General features: G+C 43.7%; 1 protein-coding gene across 4 annotated transcripts in view; it reads right to left on the bottom strand.

The window, feature by feature from the left end:
* Nucleotides 1-893: 893 nt before the first annotated feature.
* The window catches only part of RAD51B (RAD51 paralog B), a 409,346-nt gene continuing 397,385 nt past the window's right edge, over nucleotides 894-12,854 (bottom strand). For 3 of the 4 annotated variants that reach the window (XM_074868071.1, XM_074868069.1, XM_074868068.1), the window contains one exon: nucleotides 894-1,271. In XM_074868071.1, coding sequence (XP_074724172.1) covers nucleotides 1,120-1,271 — 152 coding nt within the window. In that variant the 3' untranslated portion in view covers nucleotides 894-1,119. The remainder of the gene's footprint in view (nucleotides 1,272-12,854) is intronic. The other variant, XR_012628885.1, reaches the window with a different exon arrangement.

Genomic DNA, 12,854 nt, shown 5'->3' on the forward strand with positions numbered 1-12,854 from the left:
TCAGCTGCCACATCCCATCAGCCATCCCATCCCATCAGTCTCTTGCACTGCTATGGTAAGGGTGTGCAGTAAGAGGGGCCATGTGCTCCCTGGGAACTCTCTTGTCACCCAAAGCCTGCCTAGCAAACTGGAGATGGCAACCTGCTTGCCTCACTGCCATAGATGGCCTCACTGCAGCCCACTTCCTCGCTGGGTTACCTACAGCCATTTCGGCAGTACCACAGACCTCCCATATTTCTGCACAGGTTACTCTTGCTTCTCAAGAGGTTGCTCAGGGAGGCTTTCCCTGGGGCTGCAGAGGACAGAACCAGCCTCTCAGGCCAATGGTGACTGTGCATCGGCAGTTGGCACTGACTGAACCCGTGGCTGTCCCTTAGGGATGTGAGGCTTGAGAGCTGGGAACAACCTGATCCTGATCACAGCAGCCAGCGATACCTTCAGCGGCCTTGAGCAAGTCATACATTCTCTAAGTCTGGAAGGTGAGTAAATAGTTCTGTGGTTTGCAGTCATGTTGTGAATACTTTAAAGGTGCTTTGAAGACAGAGGAAGCTAAGCAGCTGTAATACACACCAACCTTCCCACCTTTTGGATTGATACCTGCTCTCCTTCCGTTCTGAACTGTCAGAACCCGGCTGTTAGCAACTCTGTTACATCATCTCTGATGACTTTCAGGTGAGTTACAGGAATAAGAGCTCACTGAACTATTGCTTCTTAATCAAGCCAATGAGTGGGTTTATGGTTTCTCTTAAAAAGTAGAAGCGAACATTTCACTATATTATGGGCTGTGGACACCAAGCACTCTTGTGTGTTTGACTGTTGGTTCCTCCAGATTGGTGAGGTGACGGCATGAATTAGGAAGGCACGTGTGGCCTATGCTTCTTCAGCAGCATGTGTGTTGTTCAGAGGCTTTTATTACTATGACACTTAAATTAAGCTGAACAAAATACAGGATTTGCATAAATTCAGATTTAAATATGGCCCCACATATACAAAGAACAGCACTTGGTTTTAAAGTTAGTCCTTAAAGAGACAAAGATTGCTCACTATCTGCTCCACCAGATTTTTGAAAACCAAGGTTGTCATTCATTCATTTCTTAGTGAAGGTTTCATTTGTCCCTTCTAGAGATTGGACGTATTGCTCGGAGTCTCACCAGTGATGCTGGGTAAAGCAGCATCAAGTAAAGTATCTTTCAAGGCAGTGTTCCTCACTCGTATGGTCTGCAGGGCAGGATTGGTTCCTTCCCAGGTTAAATTTGTTTGATCCTTTCCATCTGAAACACACAATAAAGACAGACACCTCAATGCCAATGTGTCAGAATGAGATCACAAAGTTACCATTTCCTCCAGCGAGCAACCATTTGGAAACCTGTTTAATCCACAAAACAAATCAAGGTAATTAGTTCAGTATGAACTAATTTCACATATTTGCTGAAAATGGATTGACTTATATGTAACGATCCTCTTTCTGCTAGTTATCTTCTAGTTCTAGTTCCACTAGTCCTTCTAGTTACTGGTGTCCAGACTTTCCTTCTCATTCTGGCTGGCAAGGCTTCTGATGTTACTCTCATACTCTGGAGCCAAACCTTAGACTAGTCTAGGCCCCTCTACCATCCTTGGCAGAGCTCTCCAAAGGCCAGCGTATACTTGTTGAGGACCTTTGCATCACCCTAATTTTCCAATAAAACTGGTTTTTGGTAGCCAGTGCCTATGAACAGAGAATGAGATGTGCAAGAAGCCTGACATTCTCTACCACAGCTTATTTTCTACAGTTCAAAACACATTTCTTAGAGTTAAACAGATCACAGCTTCTACCAATATATTTTCCAACTATGAGCAAATTGCCTTGGATTCAGAGAAAATATTATGGCTCCACCCTATGTGCTTTACAAATACCTAAACTGAGAGCAGAGCGTGCTTCCTAACCAGTATGAGCTGCTCCTCTTCTAATCTCAGTCCCATGTCAGTGCCAGGCTGTAAAGTGCTTTGGGATGAAGTTTTCTATGTAGGTACAGGATATTACATCACCGTGATTAGACACCTTATGTAAAAAATGGACTGTTGTTTGTGAGAGGAGATCTTAAAAAACAAAATGAAAGCCTTCCCGATCAACCCACAAGCTGATGAAAAGAACACAAACTGAAGAAACACACAGAGTTATCAGGACCAAAATATCCAAAGTACTAATGAATCATCAGTTAGATCATGTCGATGTCCTCATGTTTGCTGCTATTAACTGCGTTGCGAGGTGTCCCAGGCCTATTCAAATATGTACTTCTCCTCTTCCGATCTCTACAGCTGACCCACTGAGAGAAGCTCCATCATAGCACCATAGCTGAGGCTGAGGTAGCTGAGGGAGACCTCAGCTGCCAGAAGGACTCTGCAGAACAGCCAGTTCATACCTGGGCCAACTCCTATTGTTGTTGAAGAAAGTCAATAAAGCTGAAAGGAGGAGGGTGAAAGGCAAGGTATTGCACTGCAACAGGTCATGACATTATTAATATTAACGAAAGTGATACTGCAGAAGAAACACAAGGCTTATACAGGTTGTCAAGGGAAGCTGTGACTCAGTTCTCCTTCTCCCCTCTAGCTCTTTTGTTAACTATGAAAAGCAACTACGCTAGAAGAGAGTTGCTCATAGAGCTGTTCTGGTATAACTATACTGACAGTGATGATAACCCTAACGCAGGTAGAACAAACCCCACTTTTGCCAATACACCTTTGATGAATTCCTCAAGGGAAATATGCTATACCGACAAAAGCACCTCAAAGTTTAAAACAGCTTTAGTATTTACTGCAAGGCATCTACAGCCTTGTTTAAAATTATATCCCTACCCAACTATATTTAATTTTCATGTAGAGCTGTCTTGACAACCCAGGAAATGTACAGAAAACCCTTCTGTGAACTTACTGGGAGAGCCTAAAGAATCAGTGCAGTTCTCTATCCTTTGTCTAGCTTTGGGAGAGGGCTGGCAAGAAATGTATCTGAGACTTGTTTCAACAGAAAGCTAGGAAAGGGAGTAGGTGAGCACATTCTTCCAAAGAAACAGCTCTTAGCAAGCCTTTGGGAACTTTATATTCTTATCCTATTAAAAGAAAGAAACAAACAAATAACAAATATCACCCTCCCCCCCGCCCCAACCCCAAAAGCCCAGTTTCTCAGCAAGGGAACAGAAAACACCATCTGTCTTCAAGAAGAATTTAGGCATTCCATAGTCATGATGTACTAGGCTTATAAACATTGTAATTCTTAATGCAACAAAGATAATGTAAAAGATTTTCATAGTGTCATATTAGCCAACTACATTCCTGAGCCCGAGATAACCCATTTTCAATATGCTATCTCTTTTTGCTCACTTGTTTGTTTCTGTTAAACCATGATGTTTGAAAAAAATCACAGGAATTTTGGAAGTCTGTTTAACACCACTGCTTTTTGAGCAGCATCACTCAGGAATTCCAGGCCTAATAAGTCTCAGATTTTGTAAAGCAGCTGGCCATACATTTCAACTCCAGGATACTATAGCTTTTTTCTGGTCTTTCAGTATGGTTCATTTTCCACCAACCAGGGTTTGTATAGGAATCTTAGTTGCAAGTTTAGCTGAAGAATGATACCACCCATCCATAATCACAAATTATGAAGCTTAACATGGATTTTTAGTACTGTTTTTCTAGAATAACTGCTAGTTATTAATAGGTATTGAACATTTCCCATTGATGTTCTGCGGAATAGCATTACCCAATTGTATCCTTACCTGAAGTAGGCTGATGCTACATAAAACTACTTAGATTTCTATAGAGGGTCTGATTCAGTCTTTTTTATTTTCTCTGAGTAATTCAGCTGGTGGAACTGGCCTAAATATTATAGGCAAGCACATGTAACCCTTTCATGGGGGTAGAAGGCATTGCGAAGTTATTTGTAGTGTATGTAGGCAAATCAACTTCAGTTTGAGATAGTCTGGGAGAAGTTTGAGGGGGATTTCCCTGCTTTATGTAATCCATTGTTGCTTCTTAGGTTCCTCTATTCACATGGCCAGGAGGCATAAGCATGACACTGCTGGTAATTTCTCAAACTCAATCTGAAAGCGAAGACAATGTGCTCAATGACTTACAGCAGTCTTGCAGCTTTTGGTAAATCCTCAGATGCTGGCTCAATGATATCTGGAATAAAGGAGGCCTGAAGGAGCAGTGTGGGGAATAACTCAGATGGTAAGGACTTCGCTGACTGGGTTGCTTTGAAAGAGGTCAGCAGTCAGGAAGATGATCTATGTGCTGTCCCTCGGATATAACTCTGGCCTACCCAGAGCTCTAATTTTACATTTCTTGATCAGTTCAGAGTGCTGCACCTCACGCGTATGTGTGCTGTCAGTTCAGTGTGGGGCAGTTACCAGACCCCTGCAGATTGAACTGCAAGCACACGGCTGTGGCTGCCTTCCCCGGCCATTCCCACAGGGAGGTGAGGAACAAAACTTGTCTTACCATGTGCTCAGGTGGATCTAGTCCCAGTAAAGATACTCACTGAAACGACAGGCCAGACAGGCAGAAGATTTAAGGCAGACAGGAGAAACACCCTGCTTTCTAGCAGCCCACAGAGAGCTCTGTGCTGCTATGGCCAGACTGCTTCTGATACCCAGGTGAGCCTGTTCAGTGCTAGGATGGGGATCGCTCTCTACCCAGTGCATCGTGCTGTACAGATTGCGCTGTTATTGTTCCAAATTGGAAGATTTATAATTCAGCAACTATCCAGATTCTGAGAAACATGCTTACTGAAAACCACAGCTAAGGGAAATACGACAGGTGAAGTAAGCATGGTGGCACTGAGGAGGAAGGAAACCTCTCTGCAGTGCACTGATAAGAGTACACTTGATATATACTGTGCTCAATCTGGACAATCTGCAACTGGGAAAACACAGGCTAGCTGAAGGAAATTCAGCTCGGAGGCCCTAGGGACTGAATCAGTCTGTTAAAATGCTTCGTTGGTCTTATTTATCAGTACTTAATTAGGATGCTTAACCAACACATTGGGAAGATAGTAACTGTTAAATATTCAACAAGCTGACCTTTCAGTTACAATATGACAATGCTGAATAAAGTTCATGAAAAGCTTGTCCTTCCTAGGTACTCCAACAAAGCCAAAGGGAACTGGACTGGAGCAAAAAAAAAAAAAAAAAAAAAAGTAAAAAAAGTAGGGCACTATTGTGGAGACCTGGTTAAAAATCCAAGTCCTGCCATGGGCTCATTGAACGATCCTGGGCAAGTTGTTTCCTGCTCTGTCCTTCAGTTTTTCCTATCTGAAAAAGAGTACAACAATGTTGACCTTTCTTGTAAATTGCTAAGATGAATAGCTAGAAAAGCAGTAATACATTATTAATTACTTATTATTATTTCTGAGGAAGAAAAAGCAAAGAGAAGAAGCCATCAATCTTTCAGGGTTTTCTTGATCCTCATAAAAAAACAAAAAGCACCACATAACGTGGATTTCACACAACAGAAACTTTTGGTGAGCCATCTTGAAGAAGAAATAGTGGGTGCACAATTTAAAGAAAGTTAAAAGCAGGCAGACACTCAGGAAAACGCTCCAGATGGTGAAATGAGTTAGGCTGAAGAGCAGGCTCCCACAGGAAGCGCTGAAACCCCCATTGTTTGAGACACTTGAAACTGAATTCTTCAAAGTACTGGTATATATAATACAAGGAACTGTTCTGCACTGCCTCGAAAGGTAGTTGCACTGGGATGACCTGCAAGAGCTACACCTACCACTTCTACAGTTTTAAGCGGATTCTTGCCAGAGCTGTAGACTCTCTTTTTATCAGTATAGTATCTGGGGAACATCTACTGGGGAGTAACTACATTGTGTTTTTGCAGGAGATAGATTCAGCATCCTTTAACAGATCTTTCATGTTCCTACTTCTGAGATCTGAACTTTGTATGTCCAAGAGGGGAAAAAAAGCCCCCTATTCTGTGTTTGAGAATTACAGTGTGCATCCTACAGACAGACCATTTATTTCCTGTATTGCACTCTAATGAAAAACTGGGTGGCTTGAGTTTTACAAGCAGTGGTTTGCAGAAGAAATACCATGATTTTAATGGGAACCAAATGAGCGATCATTACGTAAATGGCATTATGAGACACAGAACTAATGTTGAAACGTTAAATGCTCTGGGTCAAACTCACCAAAATGGGAACTGGCAGTGGTGTGCTGGAACATTGGGGTTTCTCCACACTCAGATAGTACTGCAAACATTTCCCGCTGCTGCTAATGCTGGTTCAGCTCCTCTGGAGGTAGCTGTGGAGGGAGTCTGACTGCTTCTGTTGTTACTGGCACTTAAAATCTTAAGACCTTCTCTGAAATCCAAATTCAGAGCTTTGGGCCAATTTTATTGATACAACTTCATTTACTGGTTGGAGCAGGTAGAGGAAGAAAAATTTTTAAAAGGAACTTAGAATTAGAGTTTTAATATCTTCATTTCCTCTTGGTCTCATACCTGCTGGTATAGCAAAAAAGAGGTGGATTGATTCAGATGGCATATGTGCACTAGTGACCCTGTCTTACTTTATTCGCTTGGGCAGGACGGGCATGGAGTGCTCCTGATCCCCTCTCAGCCCCTCAGGCAGGAGCGCTGGGGCCTGGAGCAGCAGGACTGTGCACCCCAGCACCCCAGCACGCCTTGCCTGCTGCCTCTGCGCAGGAGGGCTGGCACTGCCCGCACACTGCCCCCATCCCTGGCCAGAGATGCAGCAATTTCCTCAGGAATGAATCACGAACAAAAAAACAAACAAGAGCTATTTAAGAAGTTTTGTTCTCCCCCCACAACTGTCCTGTCCAGTATCATATTCCTGACAGTTTATTCTTCAAGAATTTAGTCATCTAAGGTTTCAGTGACTCATGTGATGAATCTTCTACCGATTTCCTGGAAAGAGTCCTGTGCGGTCCTCTACACCTCCCTGCCATTTTCCTCGAGGGTCTCATTCTCACTACATTTTCATATGTTTCAGCTTTCCTCCAGTTTTGGGGTGGAGGAGGGAGGCAAAAATATCCTGAGTGCACCCAAATTTGCAGTGTAACCAGAAAGTGGCGTGGTGAAAGAAACATCTGGAAAACAAAGACAGGCACTGAACCAGAGACTCTCTTTTGGAAGTAGCTGCCTCTTGGGCTGAAAGCTGGTTAGAAGAAAAGGAGCTGCTGTAGAAGAGCTGTGTGGTACAATACGGTCATGAATTTACCAGGGCCATACCCTGTAAAATGAAGATGAAAAAGATTTGAAGGCTCTCTCAGATCATTGCCCGGGTGGCTGTGACTCACCCTGGGCAAATGCCACTGATGACAAGTACCCTGATACAAACTATTGAATGAACTGGGCTGGATGGGAACCAAAGTAACCATTTTACATACTTGGGCCAATCTGAAAGACACTTCTGTGCAGAAAACAACTGCTTCCTTTTCCTGATTGAAAAGAAAGTTTAAAAGCTGCTCACAGACAGCTTGAAGGATACTTCAGGCAACCTCTGATCTAAGCAGGGTTGTGCTATGCCTACAGCAGACAGCTGCCTGGACATCAGCGATGCCCAGACCATACCTCCTAGCCCATATAGAAGTGCCACCTGTGCATATTTACGTTACAGTAAAGACATTCTTCTTACGTTCTTAAGGTTCTTCTTAAAATATTCAGAAATGTGTGTGAGTGTGAGCCCATCAGCATAACTACAGAAGTGCGAAACAGCTCAGTGACAGTGTTGGTGCGTGTTTATAGACCTTCTATGCCTAAGTCAGCAGACTAAGCATCTTGGCTTACCCTAACTTGCAGTAGGGCTAGTTAAGGAATTTGCAGATCTGTCTGATGGAGACAGGGCCAACATGTTCAGCATTCTTAGGGGATGATTTCAGTGCTCAGTTACACCAGTATAACTGGCATGTATACTGGCATATATATATATACACACATACATACACACATACGTATACATATGTCAGTATATATACACTGACATGCATCACAAGCCTGTTCCCTTTGAAGGGATATGGTGTCAGGTCAAAGTTGGCCCGACATTCTTTTTATTAAAAAAAAAAATAAACTTCTATAAGACCCGATTCCAACAGAAATGTTTCCATGATTTATTTTAAGAAGAGAACATTCCCCTGCAGTGCTCACCGCAACCCAAACATTGCAGCGCTGTGTAAGAGCATGAGAATTGGAGAGGAAACTGAAGAATCTATTTTCACTGCTCCAGAAGAGGAATACAAAAAGTAAACAAACAGCAAAAGCAGTGACAAATAAATTAGATTTTAGTGGTGGCTGCAGTGTTATCTATAGTATGGCTAAGGAGAGCAGACTTGAAGTATGCATGCTTTTCTAGTGATTTCTACAAGATGTGTGACTAAGTGTGAGATGGGGACTCGTGGGAGCTATCTACACTGTAAGAAAGATTTATTTTTCTTTGGTTGATCCTTCCTGCTCCTCACACCTTCCCTTTCACATTTGAGAAACTGAATAGCAGACTAGAAGGAATTGCCTCGCTGTTTTCAAAGCTAGAAAATAATTTGAAGTTTGGGCAAGCTATCCAGGGAACAAATCCCTCATTTGTGGGAGAGCTCTCAGATGCTTGAAAGTAATGGGAAAAGTCTTTCCTCTAGATATCTGGAGCCCTCTACTCTACAGAAAGGGGAACCTGCCTTCAGTGCTACTGCTTGTTTCTTTGCTCAAGTTTGCAAAAAGCAGCAAGTACTAGGAGAAGAAAAAAAGGGGTGTATGGAGACAGAAAGAACTACTGAGTGAGCACATGCTTTCCTGACCTACCGACTGCATGCACATACACACGCATGCAGACATGCATACACAGCACACAGCTCCTCAGTCTGAAAGGTCTGTGAACCAAGGAGAGAGAAAAAAAATTAGTGAAGCCTGTCCAAAAGGGACTGTAAAGGCCGATCCTGTGGCAGATTAGTGATTTCACCAAAAAGTTTTTGGAAGCCGTAAACAGGAAATGGTTAAGTAAAAGCAGGTGGAGCATGCTGACTGCAGGAACAACGCAGGAAATAGCTGAGCGTCTGAATGGATGCAAAAAAAATGCTCTTCTGCTCAGTCCTTGGCAGTCGCAATACGCCCGCTCCTCCTTCTCCTGGTCCTCCTTTGCTACCCTTATCTCCCCAAGGTACAAAGTCTTGCAGTCTGCAAACACCTTTTGTTTGAGTAATCTGCTCTCCTTGAATCTGGGAACCAGCACGGGAGACTTGGGAGGTTCTGCCTGGAAGGCAAAAGACAGGAAGAACTCACCTACTGCAAAGGATGAGCCAGAAGTACCCAGCAGTACCCAGTGCCTGCCAGGTCTGAGGAGCCAGAAGAGTGTCTCTGGCTACTGCCCCAGGTGCTGCGGTCCCAAGTGTATTTAGCATAATAGGCAATTGGAGAAACATTATTCTTATCGCCCCTTTCATTCTAGGGGGCTCCCAAAGTGCTTAGCTGTAGGAATCATTCTCCATTCTACTGAAACACAGTCCCTTCTGGGGCAGAGCGCTGCAGCTGTTTAATAGCTCACAGCAACATCACACAAGCAGATGGAAAAGAAAGCGAAATGTGCAAGAAGCATTCTTTCCACTTTCCTTCTAACCCTTCCTTTCTCTCCTCTTTGTCCACAGCAATTTGTGCCAATTCCAGACAACTCCAGATGTGTGTCTTTCCCACCAGTATCTGCAGAGACTTGGCTCTGGAGACGGGGATCTGCTTGCCAACATACTGCCTCCCGGTGCTTTCAGCCCCAAGGGTCGAGTTCCTGCTGCCACACTCTCATCCCTGGCTGTGCTGCCAGACATGCTGCGGGATGGAGGGCAGACATGCTGGTAAGAAACAATTCTGCTTTCTTCTAGATGAGTATAGCGTTGATGTAAAATTGTTTAACATAGACAAGACACTCTTGCCTTCAAAGCATACTAAACAGTCACATTAAAGCCCCAAGGAAAGCTAAGAAAGGAGCACATAGATTAGTTTGAATTATTTCAACCTTGTCGACATTTTAAGTATTAGATGGTAAAGCTATGTTGGTGAACTCTACTCTTAGGTATTTCTCCTGCTCTCCTAGATTTAAATTGAAAAAAAATCTGTTTCTTCTTACATTCTGTGCAAAGAAAACACTAATGGCAAATGGGCTTCTATGGAGTTACAACTGCACAAACAAAAGGTTTTTCTGGTAAAGAAATCTCGCAAAGAAATCTTGCTCTTTTTTGACATTGCTATTTTGGCAAAACTTATCACGTGGTATTGGGAGTTCAAACTTATGCTGCCTTTTCTACATCTTTTAAAACAAAGAGTTACTGTACACAGCCTAACACTTTTTAAGTTCAAACTCTTAAATCCTACTCTAGATAGGGCCTTTGGGAGTAACATTCAAACTCACTGTGCCCAGTCTCCAATATCCCACATGTCTGCCCAGGCCATACTTTCCCTTCCCAGGGGTGTCCCGAGAACAGTCATGATCAGAGTCTGGCACCCTGCACCGCTGCTCCCATTGGAGGAGGGAGGGGGCACTGCCAGGGCAGAGGTTGGTGCAGCCCCTTCTGCAAGTGCCATCACACTCATCTAAGATGCCACGGGGTGGAAGTGCACAGAGAGGATATGTCTATCAACTTCAGGTGGATGGCAGGACAGCTCAGGGAGTTAAACCTTGGCACTGACCTTTGGGAAAACATGGCCTGTGATTCATATGAATCTAAGAAACTGAGAGAAAATAATTGGAATGAGCTGAACAAAAATAAACAGGTGTCTCTTTCCTGCTCTTTTCACAGTTTCTGCTTCCTTGCACCCTCACCCACATTTTTTTTGCACTTAAGTTGTCGAGAAAAATGGCAGGAATGAGGTTCCTGGTGTAATTACAGTTTGCTGAGAAAATCGCAGCCCGCAGCAGTAATTCCTTTAGTGCTAGAGACAAATGCCGCTGAGGTCTAATCACAGTCTTCCCACTAACCAGGCCCTGAGTCTAATCTGTCATCAGCTGAGAGGCCGCTGGCTCCCACCGCGTGTGTGAACCCGAGCTGCTCGGCTCGTTCCTCTCCCCTCGTCCAGAGCCAGGCAGTGCCAGAGGGAGGGTATGTTTCCATTCACTCCTTGCCCTCAGCTACAGCGATACTACAACTTCAACGTGCTGCTTATCTCTCCTCCATGCCTAGTATCAGGGCCACTCAAAGCCTCACTGGAAAGGGCTCAAGTGGTTGTTTTCAACTTACAATGCCGCACAGTGACTGCAGTTCAAAAATACAATTTAAGCTGAGATAAGTTGAAGGAGAGGCTTAATGAAAATGGCCTGTAGCTAACTCCTTCCAAAACGTAAGGCATTTTCTGCTTATTAAGAGGACAAGGCTGCACTCAGTGATGGCTCATATAAACCCCCATATGTTAACAACAACAAAACCCAAGAGTATGAGTGCTGATGATCGCAGAAGTAGGTGGAAGAGGGAAAAACAGAACCGGGTATATTGATAAAAGAGCTGGGAGAGAGCATACATGTAAGGAGAGACTGAACAAATCTCTCCTACGTGTTACACACAGCTGTCATTGCCACAAATGTTTTGTATCTGGCCACATCTTTGAACTTATCTGTGCTGGTGAAAGAAACTCGAAAAACAACAGACCTCACCAGCTCGGGAGTGCCCCTGTGCAGGCAAAAGTCACCATGGTACTGGATTAACATCTCTAAATTGGATTCTGGTCACAGAAGAAAACTGGCTGAAGAAGTCTATTTCAAAAACATGTTACTGTAGCATGAGTGACCTGGTGAGAACTGAGACAGTCCTTAAGCTGGTACCCACCTTATAGCATCTGTGTAGTTAACAGGTGCCCTGTAGTAGCAGGGGAGACACTAGGTTTGGGAGGTGTAGACTAACAGCTGTGCTTTGCGTAAGTAGCTCTTAAGAAAGGCATAAGGGAACAGAGTAGGTCATCATTTCTGGTCAGAGGCAAAAGCATATTAAACTAGCTGACTTTCTGTAGCAGCCTGTGGCCAACTCAATTTCTTCATGCTCAGCTTTTTCCGAATCTGCACATGGTAGCTGGGCACACGCGATAATACTTACCAGATCTCTGCAGTAAAGGCGTGCACGGCAGCTTCTCAGCCACTGACAGACCGAGAGGAACAAAAACTGTAGCACGATGTCTCAGAGAGGGGGAAGGAGTGACTCATACAGGAAGAAAAACAAAGCAAAGATGAACTTAGAGCATAAGAGGCAGACCGTTGGCTGTAAATCAGTTTTCTTGCACTCAGAAGGGTGGGTATTAGAGTGAGAGGAGTTGTACTTGACAGTAATGGAAGTCCAAGGAAGTTTGATTAAGATTAAATGGCAGTCACAGGCCAACACAGAAAAGAGGCCTTAAGGCGAAAATCAAAGACAGGAAGTGACTAAGTAGGTCAGAAGCTGTGGGTAGTGAGCTGGATAGATTAAGTGGGACTTGGAGCAACTAAGTTAGCTCTGCTTATGACAAGTGATAACACTTACAATGTCACCAAGTTTAACAAATCTGACTCTGAAATCACCTTCAAGGCCTTGATAGCAAATCAGAGATTGCTGACTTCTAATAGTATCTACATCAGAGCAGATACAGTGTGTGTTTTAACAACAGATCAGATTTACAGTCACTTTTTGACCCTGCCAAGCTTCCTGTAAATAGTGTGCTGTTTTGTCTGAACAGGATTTCTTCTTAAGGAGCTAGAAAAAATGAACTGACTAACAGGAACTGTGAGACTCTGAGAAGGGCCACTACTGCAGGTTGAAAAGACAGATGCAATGGAGAAACTTCTTTCCACCCCCAAATTCAACAAGTCTTTGATTCAACAGCTTTGTTCACATCCAGGGCAGCCGGAAGAGAGCAGTCAC

This window comes from Strix uralensis, chromosome 4 (assembly GCF_047716275.1).
Source record: "Strix uralensis isolate ZFMK-TIS-50842 chromosome 4, bStrUra1, whole genome shotgun sequence".
Classification (NCBI taxonomy): Eukaryota; Metazoa; Chordata; class Aves; order Strigiformes; family Strigidae; genus Strix; species Strix uralensis.